Genomic DNA, 25,000 nt, shown 5'->3' with positions numbered 1-25,000 from the left:
GAGTTAACAGTTCCTTAGTAGATAAGGCAATTAGAAGCATGAAAACAGGAAAGCCCCAGGCCCATCAGAATTACTGCAGAGATGCTCAAAATATCTGGTGGTGTCGGCTATAGCTTAGTCACCCGTATAGTTAACCAGTGATACACGAGGGGGTCATACCCAATGACTGGTGTAGCAGCATAATAGTCAACTGCTACAAAGGTAAAGGCGACGCCCTAGAGACAAATAACTACAGGGGCATCAAGCTGCTGGATCAGGTAATGAAGGTTACGGAGAGGGTTGTAGCCCACTAATTAGAGAGAGAGTTACCTTAGATGATATGCAGTTTGGGTTCGTGCCAGGGAAAAGTACTACTGATGCTATATTCCTGGTAAGACAGCTGCAGGAGAAATACCTAGCCAAAGATAAGCCCTTGTACCTGGCTTTTGTTGACTTGGAGAAAGCCTTTGACAGGTCCCCCGGTCCCTTATCTGGTGGTCAATGAGGAAACTAGGGATAGAAGAATGGTTGGTGAGAGCTGTGCAAGCCATGTACAGAGACGCTGCTAGTAAGGTGAGGGTGGGCAACGAGTACAGTGAAGAATTCCGGGTAGAGGTTGGGGTCCACCAAGGTTCAGTCCTCAGTCCCCTCCTATTTATCATAGTCCTCCAGGCAATAACGGAGGAATTCAAGACAGGTTGCCCCTGGGAGCTCCTCTATGCTGATGACCTTGCTCTAATTGCTGAGTCACTATCAGAACTGGAGGAGAAGTTCCAGGTGTGAAACAAGGATTAGAATCGAAGGGCCTTAGAATCAACCTAGCCAAAACCAAAGTTCTAATAAGTAGGAAGGTAGATCAATCCAAACGCCTTCAGGTAGATGCCCTGCTCGATCTGTAAAAAAGGTGTAGGTAGAAACTCTATAAGATGCACCAAGTGTAAGCTATGGACACATAAGAGGTGCAGCAATGTCAAAGAAAGGCTAACTAGGAAAATAGTTTTTGTCTGTGGCAATGCTCTGGAGCAATAAACACTGGAAATATGCAGAGACCAACTTCTGCCACGTTCCAGGGAGACAAACTAGAAGTAGTTGATAGCTTCCGCTACCTAGGAGACCAAGTCATTAGCGGGGGTGGTGTGCTGAAAGTGTAACTGCTAGAGTAAGAATAGCCTGGGCAAAGTTTAGAGAGCTCTTACCCCTGCTGGTGACAAAAGGCCTCTCGCTCAGAGTAAAGGGCAGACTGTATGATGCATGTGTACGTACAGCCATGCTACATGGTAGTGAAACATGGGCCGTGACTGCTGAGGATATGCGTAAGCTCGCAAGAAATGAAGCCAGTAGCTCCGATGGATGTGTAATGTCAGTGTTCATAATCGTCAGAGTGTAAGTTCCTGAGAGAAAAGCTGAACCTAAGAAGCGTCAGTTGTGGCGTGCAAGAGAGACGGCTGCGCTGGTATGGTCATGTGACAAGAAAGGCTGAAGATAGTTGTGTGCAAAAGTGCTACACCCCCTAGCAGTGGAGGGAACCTGTGGAAGAGGTAGACCCAGGAAAACCTGGACGAGGTGGTGAAGCACGACCTTCGAACTTTAGGTCTCACTAAGAAATGTCTAGAGACCGAGACCTATGGAAGTATGCTGTGCATGAGAAGACCCGGCAAGACTAGTCAGGCCATAACCCGTGGCCCCGACCTGGGACGTAGTCAGTCCTGTGCATACCTTCCTTCTGTGACACTTATGAAGACCTGTTGAGGCAAGTGAAAATCAAATCAAATCAAAACAAATCAAAATAGATGAACATCAGTGGAATTGTATTCTTTGTGGTACCAGTGCCGGTGGCACACAAGAACCACCCAAACGTGGCCGTAACCAGTACCGCATCGACTGGCCTCCGTGCTGTGGGCACAACAAACACCATCCGATCGTGGCCGTTCGCCAGCCTCATCTGGTCACCTGTGCCGGTGGCACATAAAGACACCATCCGAAGACCCGGCGACGTAGTCAGTCCACCTGTGCATACCTTCCCTCTTATGACACTTGTGAAGACCTGTTGAGGCAAGTGTGTGACACTTGTGAAGACCTGTTGAGGCAAGTGAAAATCAAACCAAATCAAAATAGATGAATATCAATGGAATTTGTATCTTTGTGGTTCCAGTACGGGGACACAAGAAAACCATCCGAGTGGCCGTAGCTGGTACCGCATCGACTGGCCTCCGTGCTGTGGGCACAACAAACACCATCTGATCGTGGCCGTTCGCCAGCCTCACCTGGCACCTGTGTCGGTGGCACATAAAAACACCATCCAAAGACCCGGCGACGTAGTCAGTCCACCTGTGCATACCTTCCCTCTTATGACACTTGTGAAGACCTGTTGAGGCAGAGGCAAGTGTGTGACACTTTGTAAGACCTGTTGGGCAGAGGCAAGTGTGTGACACGCGTGACACTTGTGGAGACCTGTTGAGGCAAGTGTGTGACACGCGTGACACTTGTGAAGACCTGTTGAGGCAAGTGAAAATCAAAATCAAACCAAATCAAAATAGATGAACATCAATGGAATTTGTATCTTTGTGGTTCCAGTACCGGTGGCACACAAGAAAACCATCCGATCGTGGGCGTGGCCGTTCGCCAGCCACATCTGGCACCTGTGTCGGTGGCACATAAAGACAACCATCCGAAGACCCGGCGACGTAGACAGTCCACCTGTGCATACCTTCCTTCTGTGACACTTGTGAAGACCTGTTGAGGCAAGTGACACTTGTGAAGACCTGTTGAGGCAAGTGAAAATCAATCAAATCAAAAAAACAAATCAAAATAGATGAACATAAATGGAATTTGTATCTTTGTGGTACCAGTGCCGGTGGCACACAAGAAAATCATCCGAACGTGGCCGTAGCCAGTACCGCATAACTGGCCTCCGTGCTTTGGGGACGTAACAACACCATCCGATCGTGGCCGTCCGCCAGCCTCATCTGGCACCTGTGTCGGTGGCACATAAAAACACCATCCGAGCGTGGCCGTCTGCCAGCCTCGTCTGGCACCTGCCAGCCTCATCTGGCACCTGTGTCGGTGGCACATAAAAACACCATCCGAGCGTGGCCGTCTGCCAGCCTCGTCTGCACCTGTGTCGGTGGCACATAAAAAACCACCATCCGAGCGTGGCCGTTCGCCAGCCTCGTCTGGCACCTGTGTCGGTGGCACATAAAATCACCCACTACACTCTCGAGTGGTTGGCGTTAGGAAGGGCATCCAGCTGTAGAAACACTGCCAGATCTGACTGGCCTGGTGCAGCCTTCGGGCTCCCCAGACCCCAGTTGAACCGTCCAACCCATGCTAGCATGGAAAACGGACGCTAAATGATGATGATGATGATATATATAGCTACACACACACATATATATAGCTACACACACACATATATATAGCTACACACACACATATATGTAGCTACACACACACACATATATATATAGCTACACACACACACACATATATATATAGCTACACACACACACACACACACACATATATATAGCTACACACACACACACATATATATATATAGCTACACACACACACACACATATATATATATAGCTACACACACACACACACATATATATATAGCTACACACACACACACATATATTATATATAGCTACACACACAACACACACACATATATATATATATATATAATAGTGGCAGTGTACATTTGTGTGTGCAAGCTAAAGCTTATTTTAAAAATTATTTGAATAATTAGCAATGTGAAAATCAGTTACAATTCAAGAAACATCAAACTTTCATGAAATATTCAAACTCCACATACGCATTGAGCACTTACCCTCAATTTTTTTCTAAAACAATAAAAGTTCGCAAATCCCACGCACGCACGCACCCACACACACACGCTACACTTGTTTAGTTTTACAAATGATAAAAGTGTAAAGAAAGAATAAACAGTAAAATTAAAGCATGTTGGTATTGGCTGTGTATAAAATAGAATAAAATAGCACATAAAGCAGAGTAAATAGTTTGAGAACTAAGAACCTTTTTTTTTTTTTTGTCGCTATTAGCATTCTTGGTCACCGAAGACTTGATGTTTAGCTTTCTTTATTCCTTAATCCTATTAATTGCATCCATCAAGGCCTCCCTTTAATTGGAGTGTAAAAACATGATTGTTTTTCTTTTAGGGCCTCCGCCGATCAAGCTTGATCTTGTATCTGCACCTATAATGTTGGGGTAGAAGGCCAGCAGTTTACCCGTGTATACAGATCTCCCTTCTCCAAGACACCAGTGGAGGTTGGTACAAAGGAAGACAATCAGTATAATCGCTGGTACTGCCGTTAGAACGCAAAGGGATGAAACAGTTATCCCAAAGTATCCCATCCGATACTAACGGTTCGCCCCACTCACCGCCCTGGGTTGGATCTTTCCGAAAAGATCCGGGTTAACCCGGATCTTTTCGGTTTGAACGGCAGTTTTTAACATAATTTCTAGGTAACTAAAAAATTTTAAACTTCGTATACTGGTAGAATGTGTTTATAAAATATCTTTTTCTCTTGGCTTTATTGAGAAAATTCTATAGTTTGTAAGATATTTGTTGTTTTTTTTTCTTCAATTTCTGCAATTTCAACCAATCACTGACGTCCATTGAGGTAAAAAAAAAAAAACATGCTGTGCTCTATGAATATGTCCCTCGTTTAAGAAACAAATTGGGTTTATTTACATTTGTGAAGAAAAAGAGATATGTTTTTTTACCACAATACACGTCATTGATTGGTTGAAATTGCAGAAATTGAAGCAAAAAAACAACAAATATCTTACAACCTATAGAATTTTCTCAATAAAGCCAAGAGAAAAAGATGTTTTATAAACACATTCTACCAGTATACGAAGTTTAAAATTTTTTAGTTACCTAGAAATTATGTTAAAAACTGCCGTTCAAACCGAAAAGATCCAAAATATATATTTATTGTGTATCAATATTTCAATAGTTAAGGCTGCAAGTTGGCAAATTCGTCAGCACACCGCAAAACGCATAGCGGCTTTCTTTTATGGCTTTATGTCCTGTGTTCAAATCTTGCCTAGGTCAAACTTCGCCTTTCATCCTTTTGGGGTTTGTAAAATAAGTACCAGCAGACCACTGAGGTCGACGTAATCGACTGCCCCCACTCCGCCTTTGCCTCCTCCCCCACAAAAAATTAGGTCTTGTGCATGGTGTAGAAAGAAATATTTCAACAGTTAAAACACTCTCTTTACTATTATTATTGCTTGTTTGACTTCCGTTCGGCCCACAAACATCTACGATCAAAGCTGATCTATCCAAGACCTTTCTGTCTTTTTTTTTAGACATCGTGTATCCATTTTTAAAAAATCTTATTTTGACCTTTTGCCTGTCCAAAGCGTCTATACTTGTTTTCAGATTTTTCGTTAGCTCTTGTTTCATATGTTCTGAGTAATAGAAGTTCCATGTTACTGTATGGGTTGAAAAAAAAAACTGGATATGTGTATCACATATGATGCATAAATGCCTGGGAAAACTTTTTATTTCCATACATAACATATAAACATGTACATCTTTTAGAACATTGTCATTTCATAAGATTTTGCTGGCAAATTTTTAAATTAACAGAAACATTTATTTACATGAAAAAAAATTACCGGAGAACTTTCATCTACTTCTTCCATGGAGACTGTTGTAGAAAGACCTTGGTGGGGCCCACTTCAAGACTTTTAAAACGTTGTTCGAGGTTAGCTAGTTTGGATCTAAAGATGGACTCAAGAGCTAGGTCAGTAATTGGGGATCCAAGGGAGCACGAAGCTGATGACGGAGGAATCGCAATTGAGGGGAGTCAACAAATAGTTTAGTAGTCTGCTCATGCAAAGCTGGGTGATTGAGGAGCCAGAGCTCGCATTTGGAGCTGTTAACGCCGAGACCTCTACGACTAAGTTCCTCGATCATCGTCCGCGCAGTTGCAAGCTCCTTGTCAGAAGGGCCTCCCAAACAAGCATCATCAAGGTACCAGACATTTAGGTCTAGGTCGGCTCCCATCTTGGTAACATCATCAATACCCAATGCGAATAGGGCAGGACCAAGTGGATCACCCTGTTGGACTCCACAGGCAGATGGGATGAAGTGGTCACCAAACGAGAGGCAGGAGGTCTCCCGATAGGCTTGCCAAGCAAAGTGATAAAGTGGTGGTGAATTCTCCCTTACTGCGCAGATGATGACGTCTCGACTGGCGTAGTTAAAAGCATTCTTAAGGTCAAGTTTGAGGATGACCTTTGGGGGACTCAGAGGGCAAGTTGGTGAAAGCCCTAGTGGCATGAGCAGCAGCCTCACATCCTAGCTTAGTACCCACTCCTAGCTGAACAGGGGAAAATTCCTCGGTCAGGAAGTTAGAAACTGAGGACAGGCACACTTTTGCCGTGAGCCGTCGCAGAGTACAACCAACTGCTATGGGGTGGAGGTCACCGTTGGGCTTGGTGAGACCAAATAGTTTGACCCCCCCCCCAAAAAAAAAAACAGGGAACGAATGTAGGCAAAGACACTCTCGAACGAGAACAGGTTTATGAACTGTGTTAGATTCTCCAAGAGTTCGAACTAGCTGACAGGGAGATACCATCCTTGAGATGCTGAGGTCGTAAGCCATCGATCCTAGCACCAGAACCTGCTGGAAAAGAGGCAATTGCCCACATGACATTGTCAGGGATGAAGATGGGTTGTAGAAAACTTGGTAGATTGGGCCAGTGTAAGTGATCATCTGGAGGGGGCCGAAGGATGTTTCTCTTTCAGTTGGTCGAGGGAGTCTGTAGTACACGGGACAAGGAGGACAGAGAGGAAAGTAGGCGAACAGCCCTTTAATGTCAAATTCGCTGAATTTGGCATTAACAGCCTTCTTCAAGTAAGGTGGTCGACCATTGTTCGGGGTTGAGCTGATGACTGACCTAAGATGAACAGTGGTTTCAGGTAGATTAGAACAGCTCGAACTGCCGTTTCAGGGAAAAAGTGAGGGACCCACTTTTCCCATTCGTCGTGTGGAGTGAGACCAAAGGGAACAGGAAGAGTTTCTGCCAATCCGAGGTGTTGTTGGATTGGCAGACATTCTTCAGTAGTTTCGAGAAAACATGGGCGAAACAAGTCCGAGCACCCTTAGGGATCTGATTGACGAGCTTCAGCTTGGACAAACCCTGGAGGGCGGCAGCAAAATATTCAACAGGGATCTGGACTTCAGAGCAAGATTCTATCCTACTAAGGATGTCGCTGTTCACTGATCAAATCCCGGTTGTCAAATCATCCCCTCCGAATTTGTCTATTGTCTAATGCCGGATCAAAAGGAATCTCATCCGAAGTCTTATTTTTCCTTTTTGTATGTACAGCTTGAGTCGATAAAATAAAGTACCTATCAAATAATGGGTTGATATCATCGACTGTTTACTCCCCTTAAACCTGTTGTATTGTTTCGAAGTTAGAAAATACGGCGTTTTTTAGAAGCTCTTTGAAAGTGAAAATGTTTACTATCTTTAAAACAGCGACGCAAAACATTATTGCGCGATATCTAAAACTTTTTATCTTGCATCACTGTTTGGAGTGGGGATGATGCGTGTGTAATTGTTTAGAAATTTCGATAAATTTTTATATTAACACCGCACGATTTTCACTACGAAAAAAAAAAAACAAACTCGGATTTTTTTTGTGTGGATTCAAGTACCCTGACCTTCCTAATAAGCTGCAAATCCCTTATTTTGGCCCGGAAAAATAGTGGGTGGGGGGACCCCTCTCCATCCCGGAATCATTGGAAATTTTTTTTTTTTCGTTGAATGCATTCCTGTAACCTATTATGCTACAAAACCCTTGTTGGGGTCCGAAAAACGGGGTGGGGTGAGGTGGAAACCTCAGAAATTTCACCCCCATCCCCATTGATCTTTTCACCCGCACGATTTTCACTAAGGAAAAAAAATATTAAAATCGCGCCCAAACTAATTTGTGTGTGTGGGCGGGGGGGGGAGAAAGATTAACGATTTAAAATACATATATAAACGATTTAAAATAAATAAATAAGCGATTTAAAATAAATATATCTTAATTGTTGTGTGAGAAAGTATATATATTCTGATGACAAAACATCCTAAATTTATAGACTATATCTTATGTGTTTAAGAAAAAAAAACATTTTACAGAAATAAATTTTCCAGAGTGTGAATTACATGGTTCGTTATTAAATATATCCCACCTCGCCCCCCTTTTTTCCGAACCAAAATAAGGGATTTGCAGCATATTAGGAGGTCAGGGTACTTGATTCCACGCAAAAAATTCCGAGTTTTTTTTTTTCGTGCGGGTGTTAATCTAAAAATTTACCGAAATTTCAGTTGTTTTCCCTTTCTGTCTGTTTTATCTTTTAGTCCATGTGACCTTTTTACAAAACCTCAGGGTGTGATGGAAAGGAGACAGATATCCTCAAAGCAAAGACCTGCCCCGCGTGCTTGCAATAAGAGTAAACTTCGCTAAAGACACCCAAAGTTCTAAGGAGGTTAAACCTCCTTGGAATGGCGGATTAAGTTTACCACCTAAATAGTCTATGGCACGAGTTGATCTCTCAGAGCGGAAACAAATATCGCAAGGCATCATCCGATAGATTGGTACTTTTTTTTGAGCCCTGAAATGATAACGAAGTTGACGTTGGTGCAATTTGTGCAGAGAATCGGAACATACCCCAAGGCATTCTGACTCTATAACGATTCCTTACAAGTTAAGCAACTGCATAAATTATTCCGTTTTTATGTTTGTAAATTCAAACACAAGAATAATTTATTTACTTAAACATTAATTTGCCTTGCGCAATGATCCTTTATGTAACTACATTTACTGATTTCGTTACGTTTACCATCAATTTGAGCGGGTTGCATTCTTTTTTTTTTTTTCTGAAATAAAACATTCACTCGAATTGGAGCTTTCCTTTCAGTTTCGCAAATAAATAATAGCAATAATAATAGTTTCCAGTTTAGGCACAAAGGCCAGCAGTTTTGAAGGAAGGAGTTTAATCCGTTACATCAATCCCTGTTCTAAGACTTACTTTACCGAGTTTGGGTAGATGAACAGCAAAGTTGGTCAGGGCCGGATTTAAACTCAGAACGTAAAGAATCGTTACAAGAGATTGCAAAGCATTTTGTCCGCCACTCTAACGTTCTCGATAATTATTTCTAATATAGACACATGCCTGGAATTTGAGGCAGCGGGTTCAATGTTTAACTGATACTATATTTTATCAATTCTAGGAGGGCGAAAGGCAAACTGGACCGCGGTGAGATTTGAACCGTGAACATAAAGAGCTAAAATTATTATTTCTAATTTAAGCACAAAGCCTGCAGTTTTGAGGAAAGGGAGTAAGTATCATTTGACTGATGCTTTATTTTACCGACCCTAGAGGGATGAAATACAAAGCTGACTTTAGCAGGATTTGAACTCATAAGATAACTGAATCTTGCTCGTTGCTCTAACGCCCTTAACCAATAAACGGGGTGGTGTAGGGGTTGCATAAATGTGTGTCAAAAGAGCAAAAACAAGAATATTTTCCTTAAAGATAATTTTTTTTTTACTTATTTTCACTTTGCATGAACACACACAAAAAAACTATCAAATGATATTTTAACTCTCTTAAATTATAAAAATAAAGACAATAGGGCAATAAAATCATTGGAGCATAATTGAGATTCCCGCGTTGTTATTGTCAAGCGAATGTACAAATGCAGAAAATTCGGTGCACTTTTTCTCATTCAGAGCTAGTTGAAGTGTCACTTTCTTCTGTGCTATCATCATCTATCTTATCTGATGATGAAGGAACGTCAGAAAAGAACTTCTGCTGTATAAAACCGTCCATTTGCGACTTGATTTCTCCCATCGATAAGAGTCGCTTACGCTTAGGCGCATTTGACGAAGTTGACGCTCGGGCGTCAGTTGATTATTGCCGTATCCATATGAAAATTCTGAAACATCAATTAACGATGCCCGCTATTCTCTAGTGAAACATCAATCGATGGTGTCTCTTATATAGGTACACAGTCTGAAATTTGGGGTAACTAGTTAGAGTGATATCATTGATATCTACGTATTTAACTGATATTTTATTTTATTGACACTAGAAAAAAATGAAAGATAAATTTGACCTCCGAATGGTTTGAACTTAGAACATAAAAGTTCCAAACAAATAGTGCAAAGTATTTTTTTGACGATTCTGCTAACCCATTTCTGTCAATCATGATAGGATAATGGTTCAGCAATAAGAAGTTTAAACAAGTGAACATAACATTGTTATAGAGATAATAGTTTTAAGTAATTGAAGAAGACCATCGTAATTTACTCAAATCAAAAGAACAGCAAGTCCATGAAATAAACAATTAAAGAGTATATTGTTCATGAATGGCAATAATAATTCTGGTACTAGTAGCGTAGACTGGACCCGGTTTGCGCACACGCGCAGACGTGCGTCCGTGCTAGCTAGACATAGGCAGTCGATCCTACGAGCTGACTGGCGCCTGTACGATATATACTTGTATATTTACGATATATACAAGTATATATCGTGTGTGCGCAAACCGGGTCCAGTCTACGCTACTGGTACCAATAATTCTTTCGCATACTTGACCACCATTATGCTTATACCCCAAGCGAAATCCAACCGGAAACATGTTATTTGTATAAATAGATCTGGTTGTCTGGAGTGAAACTTCTGTAACAACTCGCTATCTTTAAGCTAGCCTGCTAACGCTTGTGTGTGTGTTACATGCAGGCATAGCTGTGTGGTTAAGAAGTTAAATTCGCAACCATCTCGATTCATATTCCACTCCATTGAACAGCTCTATAACAGAATTATATACATACAATTGTTTTGTATCTCGAGTTGAGCGAAAGTAGTTGATGTATATGTTGCAGAAGCCCATCATATATATGCATATGTAGGTCTGTGTTGATGTTTATCTTAGTCTTTAAAACATACTTATTAAAGTAAAATGACTGAAATGTGTACCTGAGTCGTTATGATGGACTAAAGGCAGTGGCCCTGCATGACAGCAGCCCAGTGACTGAAACTAGTAAAAGATTACATTTATGCATACATGTTTGTAATTCCTTCATTACTATATTACTAATTTCTACATACCTGGCGAAAATTCTCTCACAATCTTTGAATTCTTTATGTGAATTATCTTGATTTTGAGTTTGCACTGAAGACGGCTGCCCATATTCACGTGGTAGAGTCCAGGTTTCACAGGAAAGTTGAGCTTGTCGTTCTGCCGAAATGTGTCTTTTTTAACATGACCATTTATCGATATAGGTTTTAAAGAACAGGCCTAAAATCATTGTTGATTTTCAAGCCGGATATTATATATAAGCAGCTGTTCGTCAGGGGTCAGCATTAATAAGCATCTGTCAACAACAATTGGGTGAAGATAGAATCAGTTCACACAAGCGATGAGATAATGAAATACAAGAAAAAGAGACAAGAGCTAGATAAGAAGAAATTGAAGCTATAATTGAAAATTGAATTACATTGAAAAAAAAAAAAAAAAGACGTTTCGTAAAAGAATATAATACTCTTTATCTATTAAAATCTAATTGATACCTTTACGCTTTTCAACGTGTAATTTGCGAGGTTAGGAAGTTTTAACTTCTGCTGATCAAGAAAAGATGTTCTAATTTTATAAAGTGATTGGACGTTGTCGTCTTTTGCATTTGTCATTAAAAATAATGTAATTTTATTTTATATTACTTTGGAATGGCTATAAATTCATCGAGAGTGTAAGTAGATGAACATTTATATCTATCATAGTTACTTTTTACACTGTTCTTCTGCAAAAATCGACGATTAGGCCAACTAACTGGTGACTTTTTACTCCACTGGCAATCAAAATACTGCTAAGTTTCAGGGAACGGTTGCGGATTTCCTCCAAAATAAGATGGAAATGATTATTGACAAAACAAATTATATTGCATGTTCAATATACTGGACACTGAGTTTCTATCTAATCACTTGATTCGCTAGAAATAACAACTACATCTCACTCAAAGTACACTGTATTGTCTTTAAAAAACATGACACAGATAAGAAAAGAAAAAGACAAGGCTGCTTGATCATAGATGACCTGGGACCAAACAACAACCGCCATATGAACTTCCCTTTGACTGAGGAAAAATGCATCTTATAAAATACTAGCAGTGTAGGTAGGACTTTTGAAGTAAGAGTTTAACTTAGATATCGTCAGTCTCTGAATTAGTTGTTGCTAAAATAGCGCGAGACATCGTTGCAATCTTTTGTTGAACGCTCAGTGGTTATCGTAACGCTAAAGGAAACTGAAAGTAGATCACGATGGTGAAATTATTTGCCCCCAAACATAATATGGTTCCTTCTTTCGCAATGCTAATTCTCGGACATTGCATACTCCTCTTTCAACAATTAACTTCGAGGAATTTAAATTAAGTATCAATCAAATCTAATTAACTTCTACGTATAGACTTCAGTTTATACGGCCAATATCCAAAAGCTTAGACTGCTTATTATATGAAAAACATTTCCAAATGTTATTGAGTCCATTTATACACGTCATCGTTACACACAAACACACACATATTCACAAGGTGATTGAGAAGTTACTTTTTGCATTTAAATAATATATATATATTTCTTTATTGCCCACAAGGGGCTAAACATAGAGGGGACAAACAAAGGGATTAAGTTGATTACATCGCCCCCCCCCCAGTGCGAAACTGGTACTTTATTTATCGACCCCGAAAGGATGAAAGGTAAAGTCGACCTCGGCGGAATTTGAACTCAGACCGTAACGACAGACGAAATACCGCTAAGCATTTTGCCGTTTATGTTGTGATGTTTATATGCACATTCGGTTCTCTCTCTCCTTTCTTTCGTTCTCTCCATTTTCCCGCTCATCCCTTTCTGTCGAAGAGCGTAAGCTGAAAGCGTCAAAGACTTCCATTTTTTCCGAACGTCAAACTAATACACCTGCGTGTTGTTTCCTAACCTGCCTTCGTCTTTTGTCTTCTGTACATTTGAGCTATATATATGTGTGTGTGGAGGCGCAATGGCCCAGTGGTTAGGGCAGCGGACTCGCGGTTGTAGGATCGCGGTTTCGATTCCTAGATCGGGCGTTGTGAGTGTTTATTGAGCGAAAACACCTAAAGCTCCACGAGGCTCCGGCAGGGGGTGGTGGCAATCCCTGCTGTACTCTTTCGTCACAACTTCTCTCTCTTTCTTCTGTTGGCCTGCTCGCTTAGCCAGCGGGGTGGCGTCATCTGAAGGCTAAAACAATGCGAAGCGCATTGTGACCAGCGATGTGTAGCAACATCTGATAGCCTGATCGGTCATTATATATATATATAGTGGTGATAGATCTCCGTCGTTCGACTATGACGGTTCACTTTGTCCGATCAGCTGCTCTTTAATTTACATGTAAGTAGCTTAGCATTCCACAGACACGTGTAACTTCAAGTAGAATCAGTGTAACCAGGCTTTATTTTTTTTTAGTTACAGGTACAATCCACCCGGATGGCTTCTATATAGTTTCTGTCGATTCAGTTCAATTTCGAATCTATAGAACATGACAGTTGCCCAGGATACCACACATTGAAGTTGAACCGGGAACCAAGTGCTTGCGAAACAAATTTCTTAACTATTCGGCTATATTGTGCATACTCTCTCCCTCTTTGCCCCTCCAACCTCTTGCAGTATCTATCTATCATGTTAGAGTTGTTGAATATTTACATGAGATTCTAGGCAACTGATTCTACTTGAAGGTACACGTGTCTGTAGAATGCTAAGCTACTTGCATACAAATTCAAGAGCACGAAATTCAGCTGATCAAACAAAGTGAACCGGCATAGTCGAACGACGGAGATCTATCACCATCATATATATATACATACACACACACACACACACACCACACACACACACACACACACACATACACACACGTGTATGTATGTATGTAGGGTGAAAAATTGAATATTAATTTGATTAATATCAATTTAAAACTAGTGGCCTAGCATATTGAAAAATCTGAAGATTCAGAAAAATTATATTTCATACATATAAGAGTGATGACCACTAAACGGACATTTCTTAGTGGTAAGACTTCTAGCATAATGGATGTCCACTTAGTGGTCATCCCTGTTATATGTACGTACACACACATATTTTGAGGTCTGTTTTTACTGCCTGCATCATCGTGTTTGCATTAAGTTAATTGGTTACTGCTGATCATTAGTTAGTCAACATCAAATACATATACGCGCGTGCGAGTGTCTTTTGACAGAGATATGGAGTTGATCAGGTATGGGGCAACTTTTTCCGAGAAGCATGCTTTAATCATGGTTCATCATCAGGTGGACCACGCTTCTAACAAAAAAAAAAAAAAGAAAGAAAGAAAGAAAGAAAAGAAAAAAGAGAGGCTGCTCTTCTTGGAATGATATACAACGCAATATGTATTTCCAAATATTGAAATAGATCTACGTGGAGGTATATGAGGTTAAAGCTAGCTTAGGATAGCAGCGTTTGAGTTATTATGGAAAGGACTAATCGCTTTGTTGGGTTCTCTGGTTCATGAACAGAACCAAAGAGAGAGTTAATGATTTTATTGAATTTTTCTCACATATCAGGTTACTTAAGAGTTGCCTCCCTTCTCAATCTATAGATTAAAAAAAAATATAGATATAGTATAAGCAAGTATAAGTAACTGAACTACATGGTAATAATAATCATGTTTGGAAACTAACGATAATGTAAATTGTAAACTATATAGTCGACTAAACTCTGAAGAGAAATGCACTTGTCAAAATACAGCGCAGGAGTGGCTGTGTGGTAAGTAGCTTGCTTACCAACCACAAGGTTCCGGGTTCAGTCCCACTGCGTGGCACCTTGCGCAGGTATCTTCTACTATAGCCTCGGGCCGACCAAAGCCTTGTGAGTGGATTTGGTAGACGGAAACTGAAAGAAGCCTGTCGTATATATGTAGATATATATATATATGTATGTGCATGTGTGTATATGTTTGTATGTCTGTGTTTGTCCCCCAACATTGCTTGACAACCGATGCTGGTGTGTTTACGTCCCCATAACTTAGCGGTTCAGCAAAAGAGTCCGATAGAATAAGTACTAGGCTTCCAAAAAATAAGTCCTGGGGTCGATTTGCTCGACTAAAGGCGGTGCTCCAGCATGGCCCCAGTCAAATGACTGAAACAAGTAAAAGAGAGAATGTCAAAGTTGAATTTTCTTTTTCTGTCTGTCAGTTGACTGTGGGCCATGCTGGGGCACTGACCTCAAAGATTTAGTTGAACAGATCGAACCCAGGTACTTACCATTTTTTTAAAAAGTCTGGAACTTATTCTGTCAATCTCTGATTATACGGCTAAGTTACGGGAACGTAAACAAACCAACACCAGTTTTCAAGAGGTGGAGGAGGACAAACACAGTACAGTAACACACACACAGACGATTGTTTGTGTTGGAAATTTGTAAGCAGTTCAAAAATAGATCTGATGAAACTAAGGATGATGACTTGTGTTGGAAGTTATTATGTATCATAAACAAATGGATCTGATGAAACCAAGGAGAATAATTTGTAGTGGCTCTTAGTGTGTATCTGCAATTTAAAAAATAGATTTGGTGAAACTAATGATGATAGTCTATGCTGGCAATCAGTGTGTACAACTAGATGGTACTAATTTTTAATTTCTGGTTGCGTAAATGTATTTCTTTTGTCTTTTAGACTTGACTACACAATGTCACAATAAAATATTTCAACCTATGTAAACCTCCTGCTTGAAAAAATTTCAAGAGGATTTGGACCCTAGAAGCCTCAAATCAAGAATTCTGTTATCATCATCATCATCGTTTAACGTCCATTTTCCATGCTAGCATGGGTTGGACGGTTCAACTGGGGTCTGGGAAGCCAGAAGGCTGCGCCAGGCCCAGTCTGATCTGGCAGTGTTTCTATAGCTGGATGCCCTTCCTAATGCCAACCACTTCGTGAGTGTAGTGGGTGCTTTTTACATCATGTTAAAATGTTTTTCAACATTTTTTAATAGAAAGAAACAACAACAAGACATTAGCAGTAACACACACACACGTACATGCAACACTCAAAAAGTCATTCATAATAGTCACTTACTTTGTCCATGAACACATTCACACACACATACATACATACATACAAAATTTAGACATAAAGTGGCATGATTACACATACAAACACACCTCTGAATCGTGTGTGTTTTACATATAATGCCAAAATACACTTTTCATCTTGAGTACTTTCCCAATATACTTTTAAAATCGTCAGTAAAGTAACAAGTCTTTGTAATTCATCTATAATTATTATTAACATCATTTTCATCATGAGGTGGTAGGAAAAGTCAAGTGACAGATTGAATGCTTTACAGTATTTAGTTACTTCCCTTGATGATCATAGTTCAAATTATTTTGCAGCTGAGTGACTTTTGCCTCTCTCATCATTCTGGGATCAATAAAATACGGGGTGTTTGTACTAGAGAGCATAAAGATTAAAGTTGTAGTTGAGAAAAAGTTAGCTGATATGGAGGACTGGAAGCTATTAAATATTGGAAGAAAGTTAGTTGTATCATAATGACTCCTAGTGGGTATCAAAATGTTCACATCATGACTGCTTCTCAATACTCTATGTAGAGGCTGTAAAATGTGACATGGACATCCTGTAAATCAAGTTCCCTGAGACTGTAATGGTCTTTGGGTGTGTCTCCAGTGAGTTTGATAACATGCTACCCTACAGCTTTGAACAGAGTCTCAGGCTCAATTCAGATGGCTATGTGAAACTGCTGGAGACTAATCAATCCTGGGTAGAGAGGATTGCTGTTGGAAGGCAATATGTGTGGCAGCAAGATCTAGTTCCTTACCATACCTCCTGAAAGAGTCAGAAGTGGTTGTCAGAGAATTTCTACGACTTTACCAGCCCCAATTTCTAGCCTTCAAATTCCCCTGATTGTAATCCCATGGATCATTATGTGTGGACTGTGGTTGAGAAAAACAACAACTGCTCTGCCTGCAACACAAAGGCTGAGCCAATGGCCAAAATCAAGAAGGTGCTGAAAAATCTTCTGAAAGACATGGTAGGAAATATTTTTCCTTTTTGCAACAATGGTTACAGCATTGATATACCCAGGTGTGATCCAGTGACTCTGCTGCCTGTCCAACCATTCAAAAAATCTTGCAAATGGAGTTCTATGCATTTTGACTGATGTTTCACAAGGAAGATGTCAATCTTTTGCACAGCTGATGTACTTGCGTGTACAAATGCATGTTCCCACAGCTTTATCAATCGCATTCTCACCTGGAATCGATATTTGTAATATTTTCAAGACTTATACACACCCTGATATCATCGGTATCTACACATCAAATTTGAGCGCAATCGAATGGAGGATGCCCGAGATCCTAGAAGACACACACACACACACAGAACGGATTTTATATAATATATATATGTATATAATATATTTTATTTTATTTATTAGGGAATAAAAATTCCGGCATCGCAGGGGTTCAAATTATTCTCAATGAGGAAATATATGTTATTTAGAGATAGTGGACCCATCATCACACCATATAAAAGAATTTTAATTTAATACTACTCATTTCTCTGCTACACGTGTTTCTTGAGGTTCTTTTACAGTTCCTTAAGCACTCAGTGATTTGCAGGAACATTTCTTAGAATGTGACCCCAATCATTAGGCCTCTAAATAACTTTATCATAGTTTGATACCAAATACTATATTTTTATTTTAACAGATAAGTATGCGTATGTGTAAATTAAATTATGGCTTACACAGCAAGGTCCAGCGAATCTATTTGCACATGCGCATACTTATCTATTAAAATTAAAATATAGTATTTGGTATCGAACTATGACAAAGTTATTTAGAGGCCTGATGATTGGGGTTACATTTTAAGAAATGTCCCTGTAAAACATTGCATGCTTAAGGAACCATAAAAGGACCTCAAGAAACACGTGTAGCAGAGAAATGAGTAGTAAGTATTAAATTAAAATTCTTTTATATGGTGTGATGATGGGGACTACTATCTCTAAATAACATATATATGTATATAATATATATATATATGATATATATAATATGTATATAATGTGTGTGTATATATATATATATACATATAACAAAACAAATGAAAGACAGAAGTTGGAATATACGAGAATTATTAATCACAACAATTGCTTTGACACATCTAGTATCGACTCCTCTTGCGGGACACACAAAAACTGGTTCAGGAGTATCTGGTGGTGCAGACATATCTCGTCAGGTGATAAATAAATAAAAATTCTCGTTAAAATGACTGTTTCATAATGCAACTTTCAGTTTTGTAGAGAGAGAAACAGCTAGACGGAGGGAAATTCTTCATATATATAGAAGATCCAAAAATATTTCCCTCCGTCTGGCTGTTTTTCTCTCTACAAAACTGAAAGTTGCATTATGATCACGTGATATATATATATATATATATCACGTGATCACGTGACCGACTAGACCATCAGATGTTGTTACACATCGCTGTTCACAATGCATTCGCATTGTCTTAGCCTTTGAATGACACCACCCCCTGCCGGAGCCTTTTAGGTGTTTTCGCTCAATAAACACTCGCAACACCCAATCTGGGAATCGAGACCGCGATCCTATGACCGCGAGTCTGCTGCCTTAACCACTGGGCCATTGCGACTCCACACACACACATATATATATATATGTGTGTGTGTGTGTATATATCACGGGATTCTTTCAGTTTCCATCTACTAAATCCACCCAAGGCTTTGGTTGCCCCCAGGCTATAGTAGAAGACATTTGCCCAAGGTACCATGCAGTGGGACTGAATATGGAACCATGTGGTTGGGAAGCAAGCTTCTTACCACACATGCATTTCCCATGCCTAGGATTTTTTAAACATCAAATGGATATGAGTGTCCATCCTAGTAAAATAGGTATTAAAGGGGGTCCATAGGCCAAAAATGGTTGAGAACCATGTGTTATGTGCGTTAGTGTTTTAGTGTCAGGTAGTTATATGCTGTGTCTGTTGTGGTATGTGTTTTAGTGTTTGATAATGAGTATGTGGGATATGTGCTGTGTGGGTTGTGTCATTTTTTAGTATTGACTGGTGATTATATGGAATATATGCTATCTGGGTTATGTTGTATTATTGGGTAGTAACTGTGTAGTGTGTGAGTTGTGGGTAGGTTTCTTTTCTATTTTTCATGTTCTTCTGTGTCGTACTGACTACTTTATTTGTTATTGGATTTTTCACCTTGTAAATAGTTTTACTTTGTTTATTTCAGGTGAAGCATTAAGTAAACTAAAATACTGGAAATATCACTATAAGAAGAATTTAGGAGAACAAAACGAATTCGATTGGCTGCTAAATTCAGAAACGGTTTCAAACTCTGTATTATATCAACTTTCTATTGTCCAGGGAAGTACAATTTTGGACTTAGGTTGTGGAATGTCTTCTGTCTCTCAAAAACTTCTTAAAAAATCTCAGCATCCTATATTTGTCCACAGCTTAGACTATGTATCAAGTGTCATTGAACACCAAAAGAAACTTTGTTCTGTTGTTCCAAAGGTTAATCTGTCTTCTGGTTTTGATGGTATAGTTGCTGATGCCTGCCTTCTTCCATACAAGGACAATGTGTTTGATATTGTTGTCGATAAGGGAACAATGGATAGTCTTTTGAAGGATGACATCAAAGAAAGGAGAATGCAAAAGTTTGCTTCTTTATTAGAGGAATCTTTACGAATTTTGAGACCAGGAGGTTGCTTCATGCAATTTACTGATGAAGATCCTGATATCCATTATGATATTTTATTCATTGCAATTCAAAAGCATTCAGCTCATCAGTATCACCTAAGTTTCACATCGGCTGGCTCTGAGCCTTACCCATGTTATGTTTATTTAATAAAGAAAACTATGTTATAATTTAATAAAGACAGATTTTCTTAAGATACTTTGTTAACTAATAATGAACTGAATGTTTTGTTTATACCATCAGTATTTATTCTAATAATCATTCATGGTGAAGATTTTCAGGTCAGTGGTGATATATAATTAAGGAGTGAGTGAAATACTAGAAAATAAAATAAATGAAAGGCAAGGAGGACAAGTTTTGATACCAGTTTTTTTTAGTTGGAAGTCTGTTTCATATAAGGAGTGACAACCTAATAACTCAGCTAGATAGAGCAACCAACAACCTGACTTGCACAATCAATGGTGCACAAAACTTTTAATCTCAAAGTCATTGATTCAAGTTCCACACTGGGAAGATAATCAATTTTAGGTGCAGACGTGACAGATGAAGCATAGATTTATGGTTAAGAGATTTGGTTTGCAACCATGTGGTTTCAGGTTCAGTCCCATTCATGCAGAAATGTGGGTAAGTGTCTTCTACTATGGTTTTAGGTTAACCAATGCTTTGTGAGTGAATTTGCTTGGTAGAAACTGTGTGAAAATCTATCATATGTATTTACATCTATCTATCTGTGTGCGTGTATGTATGTGTCTATCTATCTGTATGTATGTATGTGTATGTGTGCATGTATTTTCATTTGTCTGTGTTTGTCTCTCATCACTTGACAACCAGTGTTAGTTTGTTTATGTCCCTATCAGTTGGCGCTTCATCTAAAAAAGACCATCAGAATAATACCAGTCTTAACATGGCCACAGTCCAATGACTTTAACAAGTAAAGATTAATATAAATATCTTATTTAAAATGCAAAGCTACAAATTTAGAGGAAAGGGGTTTAAGATTGTATAAGATTTGTGACTTTCTCAAGGATATGAACAGAATAGATAGTATAATAGCTACTTGTGTTAGACTGTGTGTGGGGAAAGTCTCACAATTGCTAGTTATGTTTATTGTTAGTGATGGAAATCCAGAAGGTAAAAAAGTGAAAGTTAACATTTTGTACATATAAGAAACTAGAATAATGCCCAGTTTTGCCTGGGAAATAAAGAATGCAGATGGTGGCCAATTTGTTGAATGAGAATTATCATAATTCTGCATAAATTTAGAACACAATGTTATATATTATTTGCAACAGATATGTGTGTTTCCTTTTTACATTTTTAATAATTTTTTCACATTTCAATAAGCAACTGTAGAAGGAAGTAACAACACAATGCCGACTATGACAATCTATGCAGTATATTTTCAATATAGTATAGAGAACTGGTTTCAACTAGGAAATTAAAATCAATTCACAGAATCTCTATGGCACTTGCAACTGATAATTATTGATCATGTACAATTTAATCAATATTACTCTATTCTTTTCTATGTAACATATAAAATGGGTAAGCATATTCTGCAAAGCTTGTAGGAATCTTCAGGGTAAGAGACCCCCACCCAAGGACCAGCAACATTTTGTTATGTTGCAGAGTTTTTGGGCTATGCAAAGCATAAAGGTACCCTTTACATCCCTAAATGATTGGGTTACGGGTATTGTAATGCTTCTAGTTAGGAAAGGCAATGATCTCTTCCAGGAGGGGTACATTTAATTATATGGTTCTGAGTACGCTGCGCCAAAGAAAAATATGGGATGATCATAGGTCTTGCTCAGTCAGGGCTGATCTGAGATTAAAATGCAACATGCAAATGAACCAGGTATATGAAGAGCTTACTTTCAAAACCAGATATATATGCATCAGAATGACTTTTGAGTAATTGAGGAAACAACAACTTAAATATATCTGATTTTGATTGGAAGACTAAGATATGCCTACTGTCTATATGGCATCTATCCTAGTATGACTGAAAAAAATTTCACATGCATGAAGCTAGCAGCTTGCAGATTGTGTTTTAATGGTTATCATGAAATCAACCAAATATGCACTTATACTGGCTTTGAAAGTAAGCCCCTCATATATTCTTGTTGCAAAAACACACACACACACACTCACACACATAAACACACACACACACACATACATACACTAACACACATAAACTCACACACACACACAAACACACTCACCCCCACACACACACACTCACATAAACTCACTCACACACATAAATACACACTCACACACACACACACTCACACATCTTTTACCTTTTACTTGTTTCAGTCATGTGACTGCAGCCATGCTGAAGCATATAATTTATAATTTATAAGATATGGTTTAGAATGTCGATTAAAAAATCCATGGTTTCTCAACATTTTGTTAAATGTCACCTCCTGCCCAAAGTATTTTGCCCATGTGTCATTAGTTTTGGCAGGAAAAATAAGTCGAATACTTTTTGAATGCACCTTGTATATATATCATCATCTTAGGCGCAGGAGTGGCTGTGTGGTAAGTAGCTTGCTAACCAACCACATGGTTCCGTGTTCAGTCCCGCTGCGTGGCATCTTGGGCCAGTGTCTTCTGCTATAGCCCCGGGCCGACCAATGCCTTGTGAGTGGATTTGGTAGACGGAAACTGAAAGAAGCCTGTCGTATATATGTATATATATGTGTTGTGTGTATGTTTGTGTGTCTGTGTTTGTCCCCCCAACATCGCTTGACAACCGATGCTGGTGTGTTTATGTCCCCATCACTTAGCGGTTTGGCAAAAGAGACCGATAGAATAAGTACTGGGCTTACAAAGAATAAGTCCCGGGGTCGATTTGCTCGACTAAAGGCGGTGCTCCAGCATGTCCACAGTCAAATGACTGAAACAAGTAAAAAAGTAAAAGAGTATTTAACATCCATTGTCCATTTTGATGTGGGTTATTTGGTTTGACCAGAGCTGCATCAGACTCCAGTCTGATCTGGCATAGTTTCTACGGCTGGATGCCCTTCCTAACACCAACCATTTTACAGAGTGTGCTGGATGCTTTTATGTGGCACTGCATAGGTGCTTTTACTTGGTGCCACATGGATGCTATTATGGGGCACACACACACACACACACACACAACTACACACACGTGATGTTCTGTTTGTAAGACACACATGATGTCCATATTAATATGGGTTGGACAGTTTGACCAGAGCTGCACCAGACTCCAGTCTGATTTGGCATCGTCTCAACAGCTGGATGACCTTCCTAATGCTAATCATTTTACAGAGTGTGCTGGGTGCTGCATGTGGTGCTGCACAGGTGTTTTTACATGGTGCTGCATGGGCATTTTTATGTGGCGTCACATGGGTGCTTTAACCCTTTAGCATTTAAACTAGCCATATCCGGCCAAAAGTATTCTGCCTGTTTTATGTTCAAACTGACCAGATCTGGTCTCTCACACCAACCCTACAATATCGTTTTAAAAATTAACAGCTACCTCATCAAAATCTCATAACTACAAGATTAATGAATGATTAGTTCAAAACAATTTGGATGAAAAAGCATTAATTTTGGTAGAATAATGCAAACACTAAAGGGTTAATGTGACACACACACACACACACACACAAACACATATGTATAGAAAGAGGGGGAGATACAGACACATATGTGATATTCTGTTTGTAAGACAGAACACATTAAAATTATGTGATCCCACCCCCTTTCTTTATGATATGTCTGTGTGTTTGTTAGTGTGTATTGATACCAAGAATTGTTTCCATTTCATGAATGGTTGAAAATTACTTATCTGTATTGTACAATAATAAACAACGTTTGGATCTTTTCGGTTTGAACGGTATGGCCGCAGTCTAATGACTGAGACATGTAAAAAGTAAAAAGGTAAAAATATTATCGGCGAGGGATCTCCAAGAAACAGATAAGGGATCTTTTCGGTTTGAACGGCAGTTTTGTCTAGCGGTGTCATATGAAATTGTCACCCATAATTATGACCCTAGTATCGATCTATTGCATTTCAATCTGTTTTAGGGTTAGGGTTAGTTACAGTTAGGGGTGGTGGGAAGGGTATCTTTTTTTCTTCACAAATGTAAATAAACCCAATCTGTTTCTTAAACGAGGGACATATTCATACGGCACAGAATGTTGTTTTTTTACCTCAATAGACGTCATTGATTGGTTGAAATTGCAGAAATTGAAGAAAAAAAAAACAACAAATATCTTACAAACTATAGAACTTTCTCAATAAAGCCAAGAGAAAAAGATGTTTTATAAACACATTCTACCAGTATACGAAGTTTAAAATTTTTTAGTTACCTAGAAATTATGCTAAAAACTGCCGTTCAAACCGAAAAGATTCCAACGTTTTTCTGTTTAGGGTGCCTGAAGGACAAGAAATGAACCATAAGTTATTTTAGGAAAAAATGCTTGTGTTAAAGTATATATTAAGTGAAACATTTTATTGATGCAATGTACCTTTTTCACTGAAATTGCAGAAGACAGACTGAATTTTAGTATTATAAAGATGTATAATTTATAATTGTTGTGTTATTAAGAATTCTAATTATTATAAAAATCATTCAAAGTTAATCTAGTGAATCTAGATTTACTAGGCTTTTGGCAAACCTCTGATGTAGCATTTAGGGAATTGTTACAAAACCTAACAAGAAACCAAGACATTTTGCTAGAAAAGACCTATCAACATAAGTAAACATGAAAAAATGCTAAATTGATAGTGATGCTTATAATTTAGCAGTAGTTATTTCCTCTTCAAATTGGGACAAATTGACTCTTTGACATTTATAATACTTAAAATGGTACATATATTGTTGCAGTCATATATATGCTTGTATGTATGTCTGTCTGTCTTTTACTTGTTTGACTGTGGTCATACTGGTGCATTACTTTGAAGGATTTTAACCAAAGGAATTGACTTTAGTACTTTTTTTCCTTAAAACTTGGCACTTATTCTATTGGTTTCTTTTGCTGAACTGCTATGTTACTGGGATATAAACACACCAACACTGATTGTCAAATTGTGATCGGAGACAAATACAGACACAAAGCTGCCATTAAGAAGGGCATCCAGCTGTAGGAGCCATGCCAGAACAAGCAATAGAACTGAGATGTGTTCAAAGAT

The 25,000-nt window shown here is 38.9% G+C and overlaps 3 protein-coding genes and 1 non-coding gene across 6 annotated transcripts in view; 3 read left to right on the top strand and 1 right to left on the bottom strand.

Moving 5' to 3' along the window:
- The window catches only part of LOC115212964 (protein phosphatase 1B), a 243,233-nt gene extending 231,873 nt beyond the window's left edge, over positions 1-11,360 (bottom strand). For 2 of the 3 annotated variants that reach the window (XM_029781820.2, XM_029781823.2), the window contains exon 1: positions 11,133-11,359. In XM_029781820.2, the coding sequence (XP_029637680.1) occupies positions 11,133-11,214 (82 nt within the window). In that variant the 5' untranslated portion in view covers positions 11,215-11,359. Of the gene's footprint in view, positions 1-11,132 lie in introns of all 3 variants that reach the window. The other variant, XR_003881780.2, reaches the window with a different exon arrangement.
- Positions 1-19,491, top strand: part of LOC115212965 — a 23,203-nt gene extending 3,712 nt beyond the window's left edge. Inside the window, exons 2-3 of the transcript XR_004999755.1 lie at positions 4,167-4,275; positions 19,360-19,491. This is a non-coding gene — a transcript (uncharacterized LOC115212965). The remainder of the gene's footprint in view (positions 1-4,166; positions 4,276-19,359) is intronic.
- Positions 19,492-19,523: 32 nt separating this feature from the next.
- On the top strand, positions 19,524-19,997 carry LOC118760853 (citrate synthase-lysine N-methyltransferase CSKMT, mitochondrial-like). Its single transcript, XM_036503522.1, has one exon. It carries the CDS (start codon positions 19,524-19,526, stop codon positions 19,995-19,997), a length of 474 nt encoding a protein of 157 aa, XP_036359415.1.
- Positions 19,998-20,427: 430 nt separating this feature from the next.
- Positions 20,428-25,000, top strand: part of LOC115212897 (sorting nexin-6) — a 77,447-nt gene continuing 72,874 nt past the window's right edge. Inside the window, exon 1 of the mRNA XM_036504127.1 lies at positions 20,428-20,451. Within this exon, the coding sequence (XP_036360020.1) occupies positions 20,446-20,451 (6 nt within the window). The 5' untranslated portion in view covers positions 20,428-20,445. The remainder of the gene's footprint in view (positions 20,452-25,000) is intronic.

This window comes from Octopus sinensis, linkage group LG6 (genome assembly GCF_006345805.1).
Source record: "Octopus sinensis linkage group LG6, ASM634580v1, whole genome shotgun sequence".
Lineage (NCBI taxonomy): Eukaryota > Metazoa > Mollusca > Cephalopoda > Octopoda > Octopodidae > Octopus > Octopus sinensis.
This window is presented reverse-complemented; position numbering and strand designations above follow the sequence as displayed.

Coding starts and splice junctions, on each gene's coding strand:
- LOC118760853 (XM_036503522.1), top strand. CDS start 19,524: ATGTCTTCTGTCTCTCAAAAACTTCTTAAAAAATCTCAGCATCCTATA.